Source organism: Felis catus, chromosome D4 (genome assembly GCF_018350175.1).
Source record: "Felis catus isolate Fca126 chromosome D4, F.catus_Fca126_mat1.0, whole genome shotgun sequence".
Taxonomy (NCBI): domain Eukaryota; kingdom Metazoa; phylum Chordata; class Mammalia; order Carnivora; family Felidae; genus Felis; species Felis catus.
This window is the reverse complement of record NC_058380.1, coordinates 47,633,647-47,657,102: the sequence shown is the minus strand read 5'-3', so window position 1 is coordinate 47,657,102 and position 23,456 is coordinate 47,633,647. Positions and strand designations below refer to the sequence as shown.

General features: G+C 41.8%; 1 protein-coding gene across 21 annotated transcripts in view; it reads left to right on the top strand.

Annotated features, from left to right (window-relative positions):
- The window catches only part of ELAVL2 (ELAV like RNA binding protein 2), a 201,205-nt gene that overhangs the window by 57,030 nt on the left and 120,719 nt on the right, over positions 1-23,456 (top strand). For 4 of the 21 annotated variants that reach the window (XM_045043756.1, XM_045043758.1, XM_045043757.1 and 1 more), the window contains exon 1: positions 7,456-7,591. The exons of 4 other annotated variants lie outside the window; for them this stretch is intronic. In XM_045043756.1, the coding sequence (XP_044899691.1) occupies positions 7,509-7,591 (83 nt within the window). In that variant the 5' untranslated portion in view covers positions 7,456-7,508. Of the gene's footprint in view, positions 1-3,587; positions 4,125-7,093; positions 7,189-7,454; positions 7,592-8,230; positions 8,360-8,637; positions 8,760-23,456 lie in introns of those variants that run through there. 13 more of the 21 variants (XM_023242365.2, XM_045043760.1, XM_023242363.2 and 10 more) reach the window with 8 other exon arrangements.

Genomic DNA, 23,456 nt, shown 5'->3' with positions numbered 1-23,456 from the left:
CTTCCTTAAAGTCTGTCCCAAGAATTGCAGTTTCCGTTTGTTACATGGGAGGGACAGAAAACACTAGGGGACTTTGCAAACCTTTATTCTGGATGGGCTCGTCTCTGTCCATGGTGCTAATTCCTGCCTCATTCTCTAGCCCGGTTGCCACGCTCTAAACTCAAGTTGGTGTTAATTTTCTTGACAACTTTTTGCCTGTTTTCTAAACTGTAGAAGGAAAGTCGACATGCTTCTTTAAGAAGAGTAAATAAAAGAGTAATCAACAAGCTATGTAATTTCTATATTTGTCACGCAGGCATTAAACTGTCACATTTCAGATGGTATGAACCACAGACCCCACCCCCACCTGAAACTGCCCAACAAACTAACACAGAATATTTTTATTCATCTGAGAGGGCATAATATTTGGAACTACCCCCATAAGCCAAACATTGTAAACTCATCTAAATAGCTTTACTGCTTTATTTACTTTTTTTAAAAAAAGTCACAATAGTAGTTTACATCGTCCTTCATCATGAAATGCCAAAATCACATCCCTCACATAGTATAAGAGAGTTATTTATTCTAAAAGACATTGCCCACAATAGCTGATTAGTATTCCTATGAATGAATGTTCCTATACAAACTTAAGCAAAATAATCTATTGAATCCATTACTTTTTCAGCTTTGAGAACTATTCTTTTTGCAACTTTCTCCACATCCAACTTTTCCTCCAAACTTTCAGTGAGTGAACCCCTAGATCCATCCATTTTCTACTGCAGTTTAAAATAATGCCAAGGACTTTGAAGATAGAGCTAACATGACAATCATAACCCAGATATCTTTTAAATGCTTTTCTAATGCAAGTTCATAGGCTGTGGATAATACTTTACCTAACTATGGATGAAAAGGGGTTGATTACAATTGCTTAATGTGGAGTGTGATGTTTACACACACATAGTCTTTATTAGTTGCAAGATAGAATATGTTAGTATTTCAGGCTATGACAACATGAATTTCAAAGTGAAATCTACATGCAGATATCCTTTATTTTAAATAGGCTGTATTCAGTTTTTATTTTTAAAAGTTGGAAAAATACATATAACTTATGGTATATGTATCCATGTAAAAGTTTTTAAATTTAAAAACACCTGTTTTATTGAGGAAGTAAACTAGTATTTTAGGATATTTTCAATATCTTAAGTAATTTAACTCCATTTTACCTGCGTAGAAACACAACATGTTGAAGATGACAACATCTTGAAAATCATTTGCTTCTCTGCCCAAACTAAAGAAAGCCTATATACTGAATCCACAGAATTTAGCATTTGCATTTGAATGGATAAGTTTACTATTTTCCAATAGTGTTTTCTTTAACTACAGAACACACATGCTAGATTTCATCACACCACACCACACCCAGGATTCCATATCAGCCCTCCCCCGCCCCCCTTTGGGAAAATATACCACTGTAATCTGCAAAAAGCCTTCCTTGTGGAAATAAACACACATCAAAAAATGAAACAAAGTATTATCTTCCACCCAGTTAGAAGATACTTATGTAGTTGTAAGTTATTGGTAAAGATTTTCTACAAAGTGCCAAGGATATTACATGAATAGGTGCAACTAACTCAATATTAAGAGCACGTTAACCAGGAGCAAAGACAAGTCACTTCATAGATAAGTCTGATTAAAAAATGTTTTACTTTTACTTAAATTATATTTATTACTTTAAGAGTTATTTCTCTGTACTGACCTGGGGGTAAGGGGAGGGCTTGAGGGAAGATGATAACAAACACAACTTTCCAACTGTTTATTCATACAGTGATTATTCTATTTTAGGTGAGGTGGAGTCTTTCTGTCTTTTTCCTTGATTTGTCCTTCCCTCAGCCCCTTGACTCCATTTCCTTAAATTGCTTTTCTTTCTTCTTTCCTTCTTTCTAGACCTGTTCCACCCAGGTCTAGAGAATAGTTTTAAGTTGAAATTAGGACCCCAGTCTTGTTGTTATATAAAAAGTGGGGCTGGGGATTAGGACATGATAATTATAACTTATAAGATAACAATGCCTATTATAAGATAACATATAGATTCAGGCCCCCTTTTCCAACCCCCTGTTATTGTCACGCAAAGTAATAGAATTTGAACATATTATACAGACTATATTGGAGATAAACAGGTCTTCTGTTCTTTGCCATTAATCATTTATCAACACTCAAGGACACTCTCAAGGAACTCTGAATTACTTCACCCCTCACTTTGTAGTCACTCTGCTTTGTGACTATCTGTCCCTTACCCTCCAGCCCACCCTGCCCTCCTGCAATCTCTAACTCTTACCTGTGCCTTCTCTTTCCGAATTTTCAAAGATAGCCACTAGCAGTAAACAGGTAAAGGAATTCCTTTTAGAAAGGCATGAGCATCTAGAGAAGATACGTTACATTGCGTAAGAAACATTAAGTACTATCTAGTAAGTTGCACTGTCAAGATTAAAAGAAGATATTCAGGCTGGAAAAGAACCTAGGTCAAGTTAATATTGTCTCTACTTATATATCAAGTCGATCCTGAGGACCACACTTTCACCTGGAGGAAGAAATAAACACCATGAACAAAACCTCAGCCTCCTGAACGTCATTAAAATACGGTGTTTAACAAAGTAGTCTTCATCTATAAAGCAGAAGCACTGACAGCACTTGGTCTTCTGGCTAAACTTTCTAAATCCTCAGAGGAAAAAAAAAACCTAGATAAAGGTTCGACTAATCTTTACTGTCAGCAATACATGTGTGGTCCAAGAACTGTACTGCCAGCAAATACAGAGGAGTGGCTTGTTCTAATTTTCATACAGATGCTCTTTGAATCACCATGTACCTTAAAGTGAAGGACCTTAGCTCTACTTAGTACCTCTTTTCCTGACAGGATGTTTATCCTACACTTTTCTAACATGAAATAGAAGCGAATTCAAACCGTCCACCTTTATTTGAAAGCATTTCTGAACTCATTCTTATCCTAAAAGGATGCTTTAAAAAAAAAAAAATCAAGAGAGCTGCAATATGCATATATTAAAATAGAGAAAGACATAAAATTGCCTAAATCTGATACAGAATACTAGAACACACATCGAGAAAGGCATGCGGGCAAGTAATGGATGTACATTCATTCCTTTCACTCAGATCAAAGAGAGGGAGCTCTCAATGACTCATACATACCGGACAGAGTTTAATGTTATAAAGAAACGTGCCATAGATGCGGCAGTGGTGGCAAGGAAAATGAGTCTTTCGGAAGCAGAAAGATTTAAGAGGAAAGAAGATCATGCCATATCGCAAACTCTGATACTACAGTTCCAACCCTCCCACGTTGCTCTTTCCATCTCTTTTTGCTTCTTGCATTTCCCTTCGCCGCCAGTGTTAAGTGTGTACCTCCCCGCACAACTTACCTTGAAACGGGACTCCATTGAGCTCTTGAGAGTGACACAAGCTTCTAGCCAATCATATCAAGCAAGCTCGCCCGGGCGGCCTCAATGGGAGCATCTAGGCCAATCAGAGTCCTGGGGAGATGAGCAAGTTACGTTGTGGCGCCACTCGGCGTATACTTCCGCGCGTGCTGCCCGGGATAGGAGCCTGGCAGAGCAGCTGCACACACGGCAGTGCGGAGGCAGAGAAGGGGTTGGTGATACGGTGCTATAAATCTGTGGTCCAGTCCACCTCCCTTTTAAGACGTCCTCCCCCCTTATTTCTGTTCTCAGTTAGAGATGCAGCAGCTTACTCCTGTAGCGACCTACTAAAAAGCAACAAGGAGAAAGACATCGTCTTTTTGAAAAAACGTTCTTTCGTCTCTTTTCTTTGTTCCTTCGTTTGTTTTTCTTGCCCCTTTTTGTTTAGTTGAACGGCAATAGGAGGATAGTCTCTCCGCCTTTTTAAACTCTCTTTTTTAAGTTTCCCCTCCCCTTTCATCTTTTTTTTTTCGCCATTTCTTTTAGCGTTGGACTTTGGGGTCGAAAGCATTTCTTTTTATTTGCTTCTTTTAAGCCGAGCACAGTTTAGGTTTCGTGCTGTCTTAAGAGAACTATCCAGCAGCTTCTTGCTCATCCTTATTGGGAGAACTGCACCGTTACTTTAAAAACACACATACACAAAAACCTTAAGGGAGAAAGGTAAGTTTCGGTTTGGTTTCTTTAATCATTAGTTGCAGCGATGCGCTGGCAAACCCAGAAAACCTGTAAGTGAGCGGAATACAGAATATGAAGTTAATTGCACATGTTTGTCTCATTTCAAAGCTACTGTTCTGCTTTTTAATTCTAGAGAGCTAGACTAAAAGACGGTGGACGCATGCTTGACGTACTGAATTTTCGTAAATGTCAGCGGCAGTAACTTAAGTGGTAAATGTGGGTAGAGTAGAGCAGGGCTACAATAGAAGTCTAGATGTTGAGTGAGCTTCGGGATTGAGGTTGGAAGTTCATTTCGTGGGAAGAGAGGGATAACTTCGGTTTTGGGGGATGCATGCCTCTACTTTCGCACAGCAACCAAAGGACTGGAGAGGCGTTAATACTATTGAGGGGAATCAGAAGCCTGGACTTGCAGATTAGACCAGCGAAAACCCCACACTTAATTGCATTAACCAGATAACATGTGCTGGGGAGATGGGATTGCCAGATGGAATTTAGATGCTGCACCAGGCTGCTAGTTGTAGTTGACTGAAAAAAGTACATGCCGCCTGAGGGCTAGGGCTGGGCTGGGGCTGGGGTGGGTAGAAGCTGTCAAAACTCATCATTGCTAGGTGTGCGGGCTCTAATTCTTGGGCGCCAATTACCGTGATTATTTTTTAAAAGAAGGTAGCCAATTTAGGGCCGAATTCTTAAGCCTGTACCGGATATGAGATTCCCTTTGTTCAGAAAAGCGTAAATAAGATCCTTGGAGCTGTGTCTGTGGAGTGGCGGCTGCCTGGGAGTCTTGTTGTGCACGGCGCTGGGAAGTGGATTCCAAGCCCTGTCCTTGGTCCTACGCGGCTGACTTCGCCTTCGGGGCGAGGGGGGAACCCCTTCTCAGCCCCGAGAATTCACAGTTACCCCAGGAGCCAACTCAGCTACGTTGCCCTCACCCCCTTCCTTACCGCCCCCCCCCCCCCCCCGCCCTTCTCGAATAGCTATTGTTAATCTGACGCCGGGAGAAAGATGGTTGGGGGTGAGACGCTGGGCAGACACATGCTTCATTTTAACTTTTGTGAATTCTCAGGGTTTGGGGGAAACCAGCTGGCTTTCTACTGCGGAAAAAGAGAAATCAGGGTATATGTGGGAAAGGGGGAGGGTGTTCGCTGGGCGGGGAGGACGAGGAGGGAGGTGGTGGCGGTGAACGAGGTGCTGCCTTTGCCTAAGAGAAGTTTAAATTATTGGCACGAGGGGGTGTGGGTGAGTGTGCGTGAGAACGCCCGTGTGGTGCTTGAGATGGAGAGAATGGGGGACAGGTACAAAAACGGCCAGGGTACTCTCCACCCCACCCACCCTCCCGGGTCTAAAAGCCAACTTGGGGCTAGCCTCCGGACTCTGCCATCTCCGGGGCGGTGGGATCTGGGGATAGCAAGGTGGCAGTGCCCAGCACGGGAGCTCCGCGGCGAATAGGACCTCGCGTGGCCATTGTTGCTTAATTTATGCCCAGCACGTTGCTACGTACCCACCTATTTCACGTCTGTAAAGAATTAATATGAGAGCTATACAACTGTGGCAAATTGGAGGTTGGATACGTTCCCCGTTTGCCATTTTCAAATACGGGTTAGCGAAACTGATGTCGAGTCTGGGTATTTTCTCATCTAATTGCCAGCTGCAGATCTGGCTTTATTGTGGCCAGAGTGAGAGAAATAGTCAAGCATTTAGTATTTACTCTTAACACTGCTGGGCTGAGATGAATCTCTTACTTTCTCCCCGAAATGCACGGGTTCTTCCCCGCCCCCACTCATGTGCCACTCCTGTTGGTTAAGCTTCTAAACGTTTAGCCCTTTCCCACATCTCAGTTTATATATATACCCATCCTCTGGATATTGGGAATAGGAGGGAGATGGAGGTGGTTTATTTCTTAGGCCTAAACTGCAACCTATAAAATGCAGGCGTAAAGTCGAGGGTGGGGGGAGAGTACAGAAAAGACAATAGTAACCGAATAAATTATTTTCCTAATTGGAAATAAGTTCCTAAAGGTCAAGAAAAAAGTGTGCATGTTTTAGAGATGGTAGAGTAGAAAATCTATTTGAGCCTGTAAGACTTCCTTTGCAAAATGGCTTCTTAAATGGGACATCTGAAAGGTTTGTCACGAATCTGAACAGATAAGTCTGCAAAAAAAAAAAAAAAAAAAAAAAAATGTTGAGTGTTTAAAAGTCGCTTTTGGAGGATTAAAAAAGTAACTATTGCTCAGTTATTATTGTCATTCCCTGAGTATGTCTTACACCAAGCACTCCTGGGTTCTCCTTCCATGGTTTGACCAAGTGCTTGGGCACCCCATTTTAACCTCTTCTGGAGTTCTCCACGAAAAACGCAACGTTTTGCAGGTTGAAGTGGACTGGAAGACTTGGGGAACTCTGTAGAGAGATCTCCCATAACTTCAAGAAGTCAGCTTCAGGAAGTAGGGCGTAGGGCATTCTAAGAGTTTTAGGCTTCGATTGGCAAATTTGGTAGGCCCAGTTTTGCCTAACGTTTGGAAACAGGCATTTTTAGCAATCCCGCCTGCTAGGGATGGGAATATTGTAATTAACTGTTTAGAGGGAGGTCAAAGAGGCGCAGGCGCTTTGAGCGGTTTTCCCAGTAACCCCGTACAAAGTCAATTAAGGTCATTTAATTGCTAATCGGATTTAGGGTGACAACAGAAATGCTGATATAGAATCAATTAGCTATTTCTGGTGTCCCCAGTCTGGGTTCCCCAAACTGAGGGATGGATTGTCTCTATTTCCATGTGGTTAAACCCCTTACTTTACTATGCCTGATTTGACTTCGCCCAACAGGGCAATTTTGCCGCCTCCACCCCCGCCATGGGTTAGAGGAGTCCTTCCTCCATTCTCCATCCCCCCCCCCCCGCCGCCCCGCCCGTCGCGTGGGGGCGGGGAGCGCTGGGCGCCCTTAGCGGACCTTGCTGCATCAAACCCGCATCATGCCCTTGAAGCTGTAACCTCGGTCACGTTCTTGCGGCGACTCAGTCGCCCACTGCTCAGTTCCTTTCTCTTACCTCTTGCGATTTCAGGTAGGTATGACAGGTGATCTTTTAAATGTAGTTTTTATGGGGTAAGGGTTAAAACAGAAGCCTTTGCAATGAAAACCACAACACGACAGGTGCTCTCGTAATTAAGCGGCTGAGCAGGTGTAAAAACGTGCTCCCACCGCGTGGCTCGGGGTCGATTTTGACTCCCAGTCGCGGGGCTGAGTCTGAGGACAGACACAGGTTTTTCTGGGGAAAGGCGATTGAGCTGGGCGTGGGGGCGGGCCAAGGCTAGGTAGCTATGTGACGCCCCCTCGGTGAAGAGTTGGCCATTTCGGGGCTAACGTAGGGGGGGCGTTGGAAGGATGCGGCGAGCGACAGGCTCTTGTATAGTCGAGTGCAGGATTTCCTACTTTGCGTTTGAAGCAGAGTATAGCACCCCGCACAGGTACTCGGGCTTATCTGAACGTCAGATTCCATCTAGAGAGGCATAGAGGGGCAGCCAGGGCTAAGCCTTTAGTTTTCTGCCAAGGGACAGGACCCTTCGGTTATGAAGTAGAGGAAAAGCCTTTTAACTGTACTTGGCTATGTATGTGTATGTATGTATGTGTATGTATTTGATACACATACATATACATCAAAGTAACCCCTGCGCGAGTCGTTCTGGCTCCCCGTTAGCGCCTGGAACCTTGGGGTTTGCAAACTTGCACCTGGAATCTACCGCCTCTGGGCGCGCGACGCTTTCCGCGCTGCCAGGGGAACCTGGTCCCGGAGGTTGCTCGGAATCGGAAGACGGGAGGGACCCAGCCGAGCAGCCGCAGCCGGGCGTCTTCTCGCAGGCACAGACCGGCGGGCGGCCGGGCAGGGCACGCGCCGGCGGCGGCGGCCGCGGCGCCGCGAACTCGCCGCCGGCCCCGCCTCCTGGCGCTCTTCCAAGCAAGCCCCTCCTCCCCGCCCCGCTACAAACGGCGGGACCGCGGCGCCTGGGCGTCACTGAGGCAGCTGCCGGCCGGGTGAGGAGGCCGGTCGCGGGCGCGACGCGGGCAGGGCGGGGGTTTCGCCGGGTTCCAGTCCGCCTTCTTGCCTTCGCTAGGACTGGGGACGCCGCCGCCGCCGCCACCGCCTCTCCGCGGAGCCCGCCCGGAGCGACTCCTCCGCGGCTGTGCTGACGGCTGGCGGCGCAAGCCGTAGTAGCTGCAGCTCCGAGTCGTAGCAGGCAAGTGCGGGGGGCGTGGGAGTGGGGGCGGGGAGGACGGGCACGCCGCGCCTGGCCCGGGGTCTGTTCTGGACGCCCAGGCTAAGGGTTGTGTGCGGGCGCCGCGACGCCGAGCGGAGTCCGGCCTCCGCTTAGTGGGAAGCCCTAGTCCGGCCTCGGGCGGGAACGCCGGTGGGGGCGGCGGAGGTTGTGCACGCGAAGTTCCTAGAGCTCGGCCCCTTGCGGCGGGAGTAGAGGGAATTGGGCGCCTCGGGAGGTGGCACCGCCCCTCCTGTGGGCACTAGCTGGTTGGGGGCGGCGGGAGCCGAGCGGGGCCAGTCGGTCCAGGCAGCGTGTTCAGGGCCTGGACGTGCCCCGGTACGGCCGCGTGTAGTGCGAGGGGAACTGCGCCGAGACGCAGGTGAGTGCTTTGGAGGGAAAGCGGGGGAGGGGGCTTTTCTAGAAAAAGGGCAAGATTCCTGTGGCGAACTGACAACCCCGCCTTTCGGGAGACTGTGTGCGGTGGGTTCCTCTGCCGGATGGTGTCTGGTGGCGTGCCCACTTGGTACGGCACCTCCTCGCGTGTGGTCCTTGGAGCTCCCGGGCGTCTGGAGACTTGCAGCGGCCACGCAATGTGCGGAGGTGGCATGGGACTGGGGGTGGCCGGGGCAGAGCAAAGAGGATCCCGCGGGCCGTTCGTTCTCTTGCTCGGTATTAGGTGAGGCCGGGCGCAGCCGCGCGAGGTCGCAGCTCGCGGTGGCATCCTGGGTTTGCGCGCGAGCGGTGCTCTGGGCGGGAATCGCTGGGCGAGGTGGACCCGGGGCTTTGGTTCGCTCCGGTAGGTTGCGGCAGTCGCGCCTTCAGCTCTGCCAGGAGGGCTGGCCAGCTGCGGCCCCCGTGCACGGATGTGTGTGCGTGCACTGGTGCGATTGGTGGTCTCGCTCAGACCAACATCGATTCACCAGCAGGTGCCTCTCCAGTGGTCTTGACAATGACCAGCAAGCAGTCTTTCCACAGCGTTGTCTTAAAAGCCTACTTGTTATCCTGGAGGGCTGGAGCGCAAAACCTCGTCTCTAGATGTGAGCTATGAGCATGGAGTTGTAGTTGTCCAGATGGTCATTTAAAATAGTGTGCATTTAAAATGATCATCTTTATGGTAAAAATTTCATCTCTTACTCTTTCTACATTTTCCGAGAATGTGAGAAAGGAGAATTTGTTACTCGGTATCTATTCTCTTTTATTCTCTCCCCAAGGAATGATGCTTAGCAATGCCAAATGAATAGATCTCCGTCAAGGACAAAGAGTTTTTTAAAACTTAATTTTCTGGTGGACCTACCCATAATAATCCTGTCTTCATAAAAATGTACCTCAGTCCCAAACTTGAGACAAATAAGTCCATTTAAAACCACTCGAATACCAGTTGGGGTGTGATTTCCCCATCCCCTTAGAAAATCAGTTTGTATGAAATACTGGTTAGTTGCCCTTGAAGACAATCTTCTCGAGAATCGTTTCCCGAGAGTCCTTTGAATTTTTCATTTGTGCTAAGCTCGCTCGCTCTTGCGGAAGCTGACCCAGAGTCTCCATTTTGGTAAGCGGGTAGAAAAGCTTTTCTGGATCTACTTTCTCATCTGGACCTTTTGGTCTAGAAATGATGACTGTTCTGCTGGATGGACTGGAACATTACTGCATTTGTTTTTGGGTTATTCTTTATAACAGGTTTGTAGGAATGTTGATATAATACTGCTGGAGAGGGTGTTCGTACTTAGAGAAAGTTCCCTTGAAAATGGGGGAGAAAAGGGGAAGAGGGGGCAAGAAAAAAAACTGTCTAGAAGATAATAGCTAGGGTGGGGCAGGAAAAATTAAATTATTACATTATATCCAATTTTATATGATTCCTCTGCCTTTTTTTTTTTTTTTTTTTCCTTTTTGAGAGAATTTTTGTGTTTGTGTGATCAAAACTGGCCCCTTAATTCCTTTTTGGGTAACTTTGTGCTGCCACCTTTTGGGGAATGAGGTTTTTTTATTTATCCCTCAAAGACAGCCTGAGGCATTTAAGCCCCCCTCCCCTTCCACCCCCCCCCCCCTTCTTTAGGTGTTTGCTCCATTGTGTAGTGTTTACTCTTAGGAATCAGGTCAGCTCTTTTAAGCTGTACACACTGTCCCTGTGGTTGAAGAGAATTTTTAGGGTATGCTCCTGGAATAGAACAGGTACGCCAAACTGGTGAGTGTAGGCTGGGCTTGTCATTTTACTACTGAACCTTATTTTTAGACTAAAAAATTTTTTCTAGACTAAAAATGCATGAGTTGTTAAGAGTTCCTTTTTGTTTGTTTTTTTTGGGGGTGGGGTGGGGGGAGGGTTGGTTGGTTCTGGTTATTTCTTTTTTACCAGAGAAGCAAAGTCCTTCTCTGCTGGGGTTTTGCGCTATTAGTTATGACCTATCTCCCAGTGAGATATGGAACAACAGTGCTGTAGGTGGCATTTCTACTGCCCCGTTCCTTAATCCAGCCTTTTCAATCTTTGTATGCAGACAGATGTTTCTTGCCGAATCGTTGTTACCACTTCCTGCTATTCTAGCCTTCCATGCTTTGCTTGTTAACATGATTATAATTTTTAAAAATACTGCCTCCCCCCTCCCCCCAACCTCTTTCTTTCATTCTAGAAGCAAGTCCCAAGTTTTCTTAAGGACACAACAAAGCTACGAAGGATACCCTGACTTCTAAACTGGGGTCAGCTTTTCTTTGATGGGAAAAAAAATAGATTTTTTTAAACCTGGGATCTTTTCCGGCATTAGCATGGCAGAGCACCACCCTTCATGTTCTTTTTTGCCCAAAGAACTGGATATTCCAAAATAGCATGTTATTAAGACTGACTTTACCGGTAACCTTTTTGGTAGATTGGTCTGCTTGGTAATGTCAATTCTTTTGCTCTCATTTGAACTCTTACTAAAGTTACCATATCACATTCTTTTTGCCACCTTTGTCACCAATGTTTATTTGGAATAAGGGAGCCTAGAGATCCATGATCTTTAGCCTGGTCAGGTTATTATTTTTTTGATGGTATTGGGGGGCTGTATATAGGTGAAGTGGTATGTCACCCTATGGAAAACCAGCCCGTAACCTTCTACCTCATCTCTTTCTTATTCTTTGCATATTCCGCTGGACAGGCCGTGAATCATGGTAAACTACCACATTTGAGGTTTGGTTTTGTTTTTAAGCACAAGTAGTTGTTTGGAAGTAGAACTGCTTTGTGGACATATAACCCATACAGTATTAACCGCTCTCCCTTGAAATTCTTAAATTTTTAACAAGGGGACTCTGTACCTTGATTTCGCATGGGGATCCACAGATTATGCAGCTTATTCCGGCTAAAGTCTTTCTTGTTTGTTAATATTTTTAGTTGCCAATATTGCTGCTTTATGCTAATATATTACAGAACTGTTTGAAATTTAATGGCTTTATGCACTGGTGATGCCACACCCAACTCTTGAATTAACAATGTAGAGGACACTTAGACACACAGAATGTTCACTTGCTTTGGCCAGTTTCATTCTACAGATGTGGAAGTCTTCACTGGTTCTGGTTACTTACAGAACCTACATGTCGTGTACTTTAATGCCAAACTCATTGTTCTATGTTTCTGATTTGGGCAGGACATTTAAGGTCTATTTATTTGATTCTAGGTACTAATTGGTTTGCAATGTTGATTTTTCTTTCTTGATTTTGAGCAATATAAATTTGTTAGGCAGAAACAGAAGGTGCTTTAGTTTAAAAGGCAATACTATGTTTTAAGGCTTTTGTGTATTAAAAGATACATGCTTTGTGGTTTAAGTAGCATTGGTAACTTTCAGAATCTGAACTAAAAAATAGGAATTTAGGATGGTAAAATCCTATGGATGTTTTATGGAATATTTAGGACATTTTTCACTAACAAACATTTAGATTTCAGCATGCATGATGTATATCATAATTTTAATTTTAGCAAGATCCCGGGAAAATATTTTTTAAGAGAATATGACTTTCTGTATCTCTAGCCTTGTATTTTATTGTATAAAACAAAAGACAACTCTTCTCTGAGTAACCCTGTACTGGGTGCATTCCTATAGATATTTCCCCTTTTAATACTAGTACTATCTGTCCAGGGATTGGGCTATATTAGATACCTATTTTTGGTAAAGGTGTTATTTTCTCAGAGTTATAGGCTAGGTTTTGAATGCATCAATTTTACTGATACTCTTAATTGTATGTTTCCCTTTTGAGCGTTGCTGAATAGTTTTGGATGATGGCATACAGGTTTTGCTTGTAATAAATCTTCATATAGAAGAGGATGGGTGCTCTTGCAAGGAGTAGGATAGGTGAAATAACCAAGGTCATAGGAATAGGTGTCATGAGATTAAAACTAAACCAACTTGGAGTTTGCCTTATTAATTGCAAGTAACTTTTTTTCTTTCTTTAAACTTACACATAGTATTTGTGTGTATTTCCATATCTGACTTCCGTTATGTCAATTTGACTAAAAATGTATATATAGGAAATAAGTTTTGACAGGCAAGGCCCCCTTACCCACTTTTAGAAATTATTTGGGAAAAATAATTGACATTTTTTTCTCAATAAATTTGTTTATTGTGAGACAGTAAAATGATAGGGTTTTTTCTGATGTTGTTTTTTTTGTTTTTAAACATGTTGAAGGTTTGCTCTAGGTCAGATAAGTTTTGAACTCCTAGGTTGAGGTATCTGTATATTTTTCCTTTGCCTAATCTAATAGTGATAGATTCATATCAGCCTTTTCCCCTTGACTTAAAGGAGTCTGTCTCATAAAAAGGAATTTGTATTCTACATGACTAGCTTTTCTTTTCCTGTAGAATTTTTGTTGTTGCAGGCTGTTAGTTACTGGAGATTATTTCAGCAACCGTAAAGACTGTGTTAACAGAATATCACAAAAATCCATATTTTCATAAATATCAAGCAGATCAACATTTCAGGATGAGTTTTTATTTCATTTTGCTTTTAGCCGTGGTCAAACTCAGTTCAAGCTTTATTAGACATTTTCTTGACTAGTGTTATTTCCTTACAAGAAGAGGCACAGTAGTTGCTTTAGAATTCTCAGCTTTCCTGTATCTTCGTTACGGAGTCCCTATAAAATGGAAATTTCTAGCTAATAATCAAATTCTGATCTCTTCGAGCATCTGAAGGAAGCTGTGGGTGCTCTCTCCCTAGAGAAATGTACATACACCGAAATTTCTGTATAGTTTTTACCATCTTGCCCTCAGGATTAAAGAGCGATAAAATGAGGTTATATTTGGGAAATAGGACTTTGAAAATTGGAGTTGTTGTCATATACTAGTGAGGGCAGGGCGAAGCCTTTCGGATCAGTTCTTCTCTGCAGTAGCCTTACCAATATGGGCTTTTAGCTTTCATCGAAGGCAGATTCTAAGCTTCCTTGTCTTCTCATAGTTTGTTTTAAAATCCATTCTGATTTTGTAAACAAATATTACACATGTAAGGTCTTCTGGTGAGCACAGTGCTGCCAGTTTAGCTACTGAGTTGTCTTGCCTCAGTAGGTTTTGTCACTTAAGTTGAAATTCTTAATTTAGCCGAGCCAGGTACAATATGCTAAGCTGGAAGTCTGAAGTTTCCCTTGTCTGGTTTTGCTCAATTACTATGTCCTTGTTTTTTTTTTTTTTTTTTTTTTTTTTTTAACTTCCTTGACTATAAAACCTCACCCTCCACATGTCAAGGACGAGGTAAAGATGAGCTTATGAAAATACGAGATTTTTGGGAGTGGATTGACCATGTTTACTGAGTTGGAAAGGTAGTGATAGGTGGTTCCCATTGATTAGTTTTATATATTTGGATTCAAGTGTGTTATTAAGAACAATAACTTTTAGTAATTCTTCATAACATGCCATCATATAATGTATATTTCTGCCATGGAGAAAGAGAAAATTCCCAAATTGCAGGGAGTTTTTGGGAGAATGGTGTCTTTGAACATTTTAGTATGGAAATAGGTATAAATATATCTATGATGATGGGATTTGGAAGGGAAGTTTAAGATGCATTTTTTTTCTTGAAAATATAAATAATGTTAAAAAATTACATGTGAAATTATGAGAATTAAGCCAGCTAACATTCCAGGAATATAAATGTCTTAATTTAAATATTACATCTTTTTTTCAATGAGAAATCAAATTTTTAAATTTAAGCATTTAAATTAAAATAGTCCCTATTTTCCTGATTTGAATTTTGTTTAATCTCTTATCAAGAATCTGTTCCTATACATCACAAAACGGAGTTCACATAGGAATACATTTTTTTCCTGCTTGTTTCACTACCCTCTTACCACCCTAAGTGAAGTCATTGATGGATGCCCTGTCAAGTAAGTTATTGGAAATTGCTCACTTGTTCAGTTTTTAAAGCATGTTTAACACATTTTTATTCTTTAGGCATCATTTGTGTGTATCAGAAGTACAAGAGGTATTTCTCGAAGCAAATAAATCACCATGTATTTGAAAATAAATTCAGTGAATTGGGTAAGGTGGGTAAAATATTCCTGGAACCGATTGTACTTGATCTTGAGTTTACTCTGAGCTACTTTCCAAAGTCAGTTTTTTAAAATCTTACTGATCCTGCTTCCCTACTGGAGGCCCCTCTGGTGATGTGAGGATCACCCGCCTTTATTGCGGAACTAGCTAGACCGTTTTAAGTATACAGAGTTTATTATAGAGCGAGCAAGTTTTCATAACCTATTCCCAGTTAAGGCCTGTTGCTGTATGAGTTTACTCAACACCACTTTCTTTCCCGGAGGTGCTACTTACTGGTGGCTGGTTTATTTTGTTTAAACCTCTGGGGTCCTTTCTGGCCTATAGCTGTGAATGACTCATGGACTTTTCTCAAATACTAGGTCATCCGTGCTTTTGACTTTTATCCCTTTGCTCCCATTGTCTCTGCAAGGAACTTGATCTACCCACAGCCTTCCTCTCTTCTCTTTGACACCTCTGTGCTAGCCCTCTGTCTCTTAGTCACCTGTCCATGCTTCTGAGCCCTGGGGTAGTAGTTCTTCCTCTTGCCTGACAATTCTGGGGCAGGTACAACCTACTCATTTGTCCCTGTATTAATTTTTTTCATTTGGCTTGAACAGTTGTATTGACTCTTAAGCATTTTGTTACATTTTACTCCCTGAAGAATATCTTCTGTGATCAAGTGAATTGCTGACATTAGAGGACAAAAAGAAGAAATGAGTATCCATGGACAAATAGTTTCTGCCATAGGTTCCAGATCAGGCCAGGGTTGTATTTGGTCTGTAGCTGTTTTATTTTGCCTAAACCATATTTTTATTTTATTTATTTTTTTAAGTTTATTCATTTATTATTTTTGAGACAGAGTGAGCAAGCACACAAGTGGGGGAGGGCCAGAGAGCGAGAAGGAGACACAGAATCCGACGCAGGCTCCCAGCTCTGAGCTGTCAGCACAGAGTCCCACGTGGGGCTGGAACTCATGAACCGAGAGATCATAACCTGAGCCAAAGCCAAACGCCTAACTGGCTGAGCCACCCAGGTGCCCCTAAACCTGTTTTTTTCAAAAAAGTAGTGAATACTACTAGGAAATACCATATAAAGATATAGAGCCACATTTCATGTCTCTTGAAAAGTTGGAAGGGTGGAGCAACACGGAGCCAATATTTGTCAACTGCATCTTTTATGTGGAGCCTAATTTGTTTCACTTAGGAATAAATTACTGCCTGGCCTTTGTGGATATTAGAGTCGTGATTTTGTGACGGTTCCTAAAGCCATGGGAATTAAAAAGTTCACTCAAATATAAAGACAAAAGTGGGGGTTCTTAAGTTTTCATATGCTTTTGATTGTCCTTGCAAATATTTGAATTATATTAGATCACTCTGTATAAATGCAGATCTCTCCTTTACCTCATTTAAAGAAGTCTCCTTTAATCTCTGGCCTAAAGAGAGTTTCTCTTTTCATTATAAGATGTCCTTCCAGCAGTTTTATCTTACCTTTTCTCCCTCTCCCTGGGATTTTAGACCTGCCCTTACTGGGAGTAGGAATTTCTTCCTGCTGGTCACCTGCTTGTATTTGTCACATGCTTTGGGGTCATCAGAAGTTGCTTGGTGCTGTGAAAACTAATAGGATGTTATGAGCTGTTTAAAAGAGGCCTGTGGCCCACCTGCTAACAGCTTTGCTGATGGTGTCAGCTTAGAAAAGACATTTTCCCTTCAGAATGCTGTAAAAAAGAGCTGATATGAGAGGTTACCAGGTGTGAGGTTTATGTGTGTTGTCTCTCCTCTTCTCTCCCTTGTTTTTTTCAGACTTCAGCCTTTTCTGCTCTGCTCTAGAAACAGCAGGACAGCTTTAGCGAAGCTTTGTCCCACGTGTGCAGTATAGCAGGCTGATGGACCAGCAGAAGTAGAAAGAGGCTCCACATATGTTGGACCAATGCTGTAATTTTTTTTTTTTTTTTTTTGCAATGAGTATGGTGGATATCATTAATCTAGTTCTGAGCATAATAGCACAATTTGAATAGCAGAGAGCATCTTTGGTGTGTGTTAATGTCTAGTGAGATGAATACAGATGAATGATAAGTAGGTAGAAAATGTCAGTGTAGAGCCTTCCTTTTGGTGACTTTAAGCACTTACATTTCTAGTTAACTTTTTGTTCAGCCTGGCAAACAGATCCAAAGATCTGTTTGATCAACCAGCATTAATGTAGCATCTAAGGTTAGAACAATGCCTGTAAAGCCCTGCTCTCCTGGCAGCCACTTGAGGGAGACCAGTCATAACGAGGAATTAGGATTATGTCCCTGTATTGAACATCTTAGCGAAATTCTTCTGAATAAGAGGCATGTTATGCTGGCAGTTTTAAAAATTGGTGCGGTCTGCAGCTCCTCCAAGTTTCATTTTTTTAATACTTGGGGTGTGAGTAAAAGTATATGCTTCTTTAAAAAAAACTAATTTTGAATTAACTGTATATAGTTTTATTGAAAAAAATTATAGAAGTATTTAAAAAAATTTTAAGATTGTGATTTTTTTTAAATTAATTGATTTATTTTGAGAAAGAGACAGCATGAGTGGGGGAGGGGCAGAGAGAGACTCCCAAGCAGGCTGTGTGCTGTCAGTGCAGAGCCCGACGTGGGGCTCAAACCCACAAAGCTGTGAGATCATGACCTGAGCTGAAACCAAGAGCCGGACACTTAACCAATTGAGCCACCCAGGCACCCCATTGAAAAAAAAATTTTTTTGAGTTTGTTCATTTGTCTTAGCACTCAAGCCCGGGAGAGGCAGAGAGAGAGAGAAATCTCAAGCAGGCTCCGCTTGTCAGCACAGAGCTTGATGTGGGACTTGAACTCACACACCATGAGACAATGACCTGAGCTGAAATAGTCAGAGGCTTAACTGGCTGAGCCACCCAGGCACCCCTCATAAGTATATTATTTTTAAGAGGTGTTTGAAAAGAAATCCTGGTACCAAGAGTACCAATCCTGTTTCATGATTATATGATTTTTTAAGATGAATTTGTTGCTTATTTTGGTGTGCCCTGGGTCACCTGGTTGAGGAGCTTTTACAGTGTCTTGATTGTTGGTTTGGAGTGGGGAATTGAGAACTGGGAAAAAGAGTGTTTTATTTCCTTCAAGGTTGAAAACCATTGTCATGGAGATTACTTCTGTATGATAAAGGCTTTGGTATAGGTGGGCTGGCTGGTGGTTAACTTGGCATCTAGATCCTTAACAAATTCATCTAAAGTTTTCTTAGTTTTGTTAAAGGATTAAAAAAAATTTTTTAATTTAATTTTATGTTTCTTCATTTTTAGAGAGAACAAGCAGGGGAGGGGGAGAGAAGAAGAGGCAAAGAGAGAATCCCAAGCAGGCTCTATGCTGTGAGCATAGAGCCTGATGTGCGGCTTGAACTCAAGTCATGAGATCATAACCTGAGCTGAAATCAAAAATCAGACACTTAACTGATCCAGGCACCCCAGGATTTATAACATTTTTCAAGTTTTTTGTATTGGGACCATGCTTAGAAGCCAGGAATGTTATATAATACTTACTATTTCATGAGATGCTATTTGTAAATGGTAGATACTGAGAGTGCTTTAGAGAAGGTTTTTAAAACATCCTGTCTTCCCATGTGGTTTGTCTGCTTAAGGAGATGAGACAGAAAATGATAATTTAGAAGATGTTGTGGTCCCCACCCTGCCCTGCCCCTCAGTTTGGTAGTGTTTGAGGGATTGAGAAAAGGGACAGAACTCTGTAGTCTGGACATTAAGGATATTGCCAGGTTGCTGCATATTGCTTTGGGGACCAGAGGGTGTAGCTTTTCTTGGTCAGTTTTGGGTATATATTTATTTAGTTTTGTGTCCCTCCCTTCTCTTCACTTCCTCCCATGTCCTTTTTATTCCTTTTGATTCTCTTTTGTGGTATGAATATTTCCTAGTTTGCCAGGAGCCCAGTCACTGGTGAAGCATATTTACGCAATGCAGAACCTGCCAAGTTTTAAGTTGTGGCTGGACAGAGATGCTGCTGTGACGGTCTTAATTCTGCTCTTGTCCCAGAACGATCCCAGGCAGGGTGTGTGTATGCGTGTGTGTACTGCATGAAGCCCCAGCCTTTCTTTTCCCCCCATAGTCTCTCCACAGCATGATGTACCAGCATCAAAAATAACATTTTTCAAAACACCTGAGAAAAAGTCGTAAAGATTATAATGTTTATTCGGCTCCTTCCTCTTAGTATAGTTCCAGTAGCAGAAAGCAGGTAACAGGTCAGAAGCTGGAATGCTTTTAACAGCAGTGATGTGCACCTTTTCCTTGAGTCTTCCTCATGCCTAAGACCATATCTGGCGGGGTTATGGGTTCTCCAGAATGCTGATTGTAGCTTTCTCTTGCCAGTTTTTGTGGCTCAGGTCTGCCTGTTGCTTTTCTGCATTAAGGGCGTTTACGTTACTTTTTTTTTTTTCTTCGGAGAGGTGATCAAACAGACTATTATATGCTATTTCATTTCCTTGGTTTTCTGGAGAGCCTCAGGCCTTCAGTTGGAGCCAACTGTTAAAGACAAATTCTTGTTCTTCTTGGACTTTTAAAAAAGTTTGGCTAATTTATGGGCATTATTTTGTGGACAGTAAGGGGCAAAGTTTGATTTGATGGTGAGCAACATAGTTGGTGATCTCATGAAGAAGAATGAAGAGATACATTTCGTCTCCCTTTTGTACAACTTCTAAAGTAACTTCTAAATTATTGCTTCTTAAGAATGCAATCAGAGTAAGAAATCTTGTGTTGGGTAATTTGACAGTGTATTGGAGGGGACAGCAAAGAGCTGCCTGGTTTTAGTTGTTGGCCTATTAGGACAGGAGAAGCAGTAATTGAAGGTGGTGCACCACCCGGAACCATGAAACCAGAAGATGAGAGCATTTCTTCTAGTGGCAGTGATGGTGCCCAGTGTATCTGTTCTTTCAGAAACTTACCACAGCTTCCTAGGGATAATCAGTTTATAGATGAGGAATGAAGCTCAGAGGTTAGGTGGTTTGCCTACGGATTCAACCTCCTGAGTGGGGAAGTAGGACCTAGGTCTGTGACTCTTTGTTCAGTACCTTTTCCATGAACTCCAAAATGATGTTTTTTCTACCTTGCATAGTTCTGCTGGTTGTAGTTTAAGACTGCTAAGGCCAGAGTTTCAGATCCAAGAGGCAGCTGAGAGACTGTATCTCATCTCCAGGCTATAATGTTTGGCTCCTCAGTGGTAGAGCTGTTGTTACTGTTGTTTTAAAAGCCTCACTCTGGTCCCTGTAACACTCCCAGCAAAATGCCCACTTGTTTCCCCCGGCGCATGATTCTGACCTTGCACTATTTTAGGCCCATGGCTAGGTGACTTTTGGAAGGATTCCATCGCAGGCTGTCACAGGCTGGTGTCTTCCGGATGCCAGCTGGCAGTCTTGACTTGCAGGATTACTTTTTGGAAGCATATGAAGTATGGATTGGTTATTTTCTATAAGCAAGGGAATGAAGACACTGTCTCCAACTTATTTTTGGATGCTGCTAAAATCAGGAAAAAAGATGGAAATACTATATGTTCTATTCCCAGTGAAAGTGACATTCATGTAACCCTGGCTCATTGTAGTGTAGAATCTAAAAGTTATTCCTTATTAAGCTTGTTAAGTTTCTGAAACTAATATTTTCCAAGTCTGGTGGGCTTTTAGAAACACCACTATTTTTGTTCTGAGAAAAATAGTTGCAGGTCAGGTGTTCAGTAGGATGTATGATGTCCAAACTTGAATCAAACAAAATACACACCCAGTAAAGATTGTACTTGATTCACCTTGTTTCTCCAACTTAACTGTCAGAAAAATTGGTTGGAGAATGGATGGGGAAAAATATAGGTTCAGAGTAATCCTTTTGATCTTCTCTGGAAAAGGGACTTTATCATCATTATTGTTATCGTTTTTCTCTTGGCATCTAGTGTGCTACTTATTTGTAGTAAAAACTTAGGGAACATTTGTTTGATTCACTTGAATTCAAAGTTGGGAATAGAGATAATTAAAAAAAGTTTTTTTTTAACATTTTATTTATTTTTGAGAGACAGAGGGAGACGGAGCATGAGCAGGGGAAGGGCAGAGAGAGAGGGGGACACAGAATCCTAAGCAGGCTCCAGGTTCCAAGCTGCCAGCACAGAGCCCGATGCGGGGCTCGAACTCAGAAACTGCGAGTTCATGACCGAGCTGAAGTCGGATGCTCAACCAACTGAGCTACCCAGGCGCCCCTAGAATAGAGATAATTTATAGGAAAAGTAAGATAATACAGTACTTGAAACTTACTGTCAGTTGAGAAAATTTTATCTGAATCTCTAGGTAAATCACAATGACAGGTGATCTTATTAAAATTTTAACTACTACGAGAAAATATTAGTAAAAATTACCGCTTTAACCAGTGCTGTATTTCATCAATCTTAGATGTAAAAATTTTTTACAGTGATTTTGAGTCTCCTAAATCTGTCTGCATAATGCAGTGATTTTTATTTCTCTCGAAGCTGAGAAGTTAGTAGTGGTGGATCTTTCAGTCTGTGAGATCTTAAAGTTGAGAAGCTGAAGTAGCTGCATGTTAGCATGTTCTTTGGTTTCTTATCCCTGTGTATGGGTTACTCCTTGTTGATCATAAACATCTGTGTTCTGTGAAGCTGGTATAAGCCATAAAAAAATAAAACAATCAAATTGTCTCTACCTTACAAGCAGGTGTCTCTAGTGTAAAATTGGCCCCATAGGCCAATACACACAGCAATACACACAGCAAAGAGTAGAAGCCTATAGGTGCAGTCTTGCCAAGGATGCTCCTTATTGTTTAGCCACGATTTAGGACATCACAAGGAGAAACAAATTTAAGATCTGTGTTCAGAATTCAGAGCTGAATAGCTTTTTATGTCATTTCAACTTATAGGACAGTACAATTTTAACCTATGACTTTAATGAATATGTACCATTTCTCTTTAATTTCTGTGTTTTTTCCTCTCTTTAAAGTTAGCCTAGACTACCAAAGCTTCGGAGTTAAATATTTCTATAGTTCCTCAGTTCTTTAAGAAATTCAGAAACCTAAAGAGATCCAGGGACCTGTTGTCAAGCTGTGGGTGTCCTATTTTATTTGTTTCCCTACAGAGTTGTATGGAGATTTAGCCATAGGAATTTTTTTCATTATTCGTCCTTTCTCTTTTTCATTCCTCATGATTATTTCCTGTTTGTTATTGTCTAACAAAATGAAGCAGATTTGGTGATGGTTTATTAAATAGCTCATGAATATTTGAAAATGTTCACTGTATTTTTCTTTGGCAAAATCTAGTTTTTATTAGTGGCTTCTTTGAAACTTGAAGCTTTTCTCTAGACCTACACTTTCATAGATTTTACACTTTTATGATTTATTTTGCCTAGCCTCCTGATCTTAATGGTATTTTGCTGTTTTTGATTGCTTGCTTGTTCACTTGTTTGATTATTCATCAACCTTTTCTGCTCTGCAGTAGTTTAAAAAACAATTATTTTTCTACCCCATGTGTAAAGTTTCTTGGTTTCCTATGCAAAAGTTCATTTAGTAAACATTTGTATTCATATTGTACATTATACACTGTCTTACATATGGAGATTTAGTAGTAAACGTGATACAATTCTTGCTGATGTGAAACTTAAGAGTTTATTTGGGGAGACACGTGTTAAAGTTCTAAAAGTTATTGTTTGTAATTGTGATTTGTGCTCTGAAGGAAAAGTGTTTGGGGCTCCTTACTTAAAGTAGAGTTGTCAGGAAAGTTCCTTTGTTAATTTTATCTTTCTTCCTGTCTACCTTTTCCCTGTGGTTACTCACATGAAGGCAGGCTTTTTAGTTTTTAATTTTATAGGCATTAGCATATTAGAAAAGGGTTTTAAGTTGAACCCTGTTTTGCTTGTTAATTCATAGTGAACTTTGGAACCTGGATCTGCCTTGCTTGTATTCTGCTGTAGAGCTGGCTTTTTTTTTTTTTTTTTTTTTTTTAAACAGCTGAGAAACAAATTTTAATGTTCTCTTTAGGACAACAATAATTAGCCAGCTTTCACACTAAAAACTATACAACGAATGCCAACTCCAGCAGGGAGATTTGTGTTGTCTATATCCTTTATTCTCTTGATTCATGGCTTTGAAAATGTTCTGATTTTTGAAGTTTAATTTATCAGTATTTTTTTGATAGTGTTTTTCCAGGTTATTGATGGAGCTGGTAAAAACTAAAGAGAAATGTCTGTTAAGCTTTTTGCTTGCCTTAAAGGACTATACTAACTCACTCAAAATTGTAGTTGTCATTGATTTAATTGGTTAGTTTATGAATAAACTTTTATAGACTCTTTTTCTACCAGATCTTGACAACCCTCCGTATTTCTTCACAATGCTGTTTTCCTCTCTGTATTCATTCATATTTAAACTAAAATTTGGGATTGTCTTTAAAGCATTTGTTGGGATGCGGGAGGCTTGGGTAGTTTTCTTTGTGGAAATCTTGAAGACATTTATTGAAAAAACCTGAATGGTTTTTGGGCAGTCCTTTCATCCTAAAGGGCTGTGTATGTTTGTAAGAGATTGGTAAAGACTGGGAGATTTCTCTAAGCAATCAGAAAAAGACA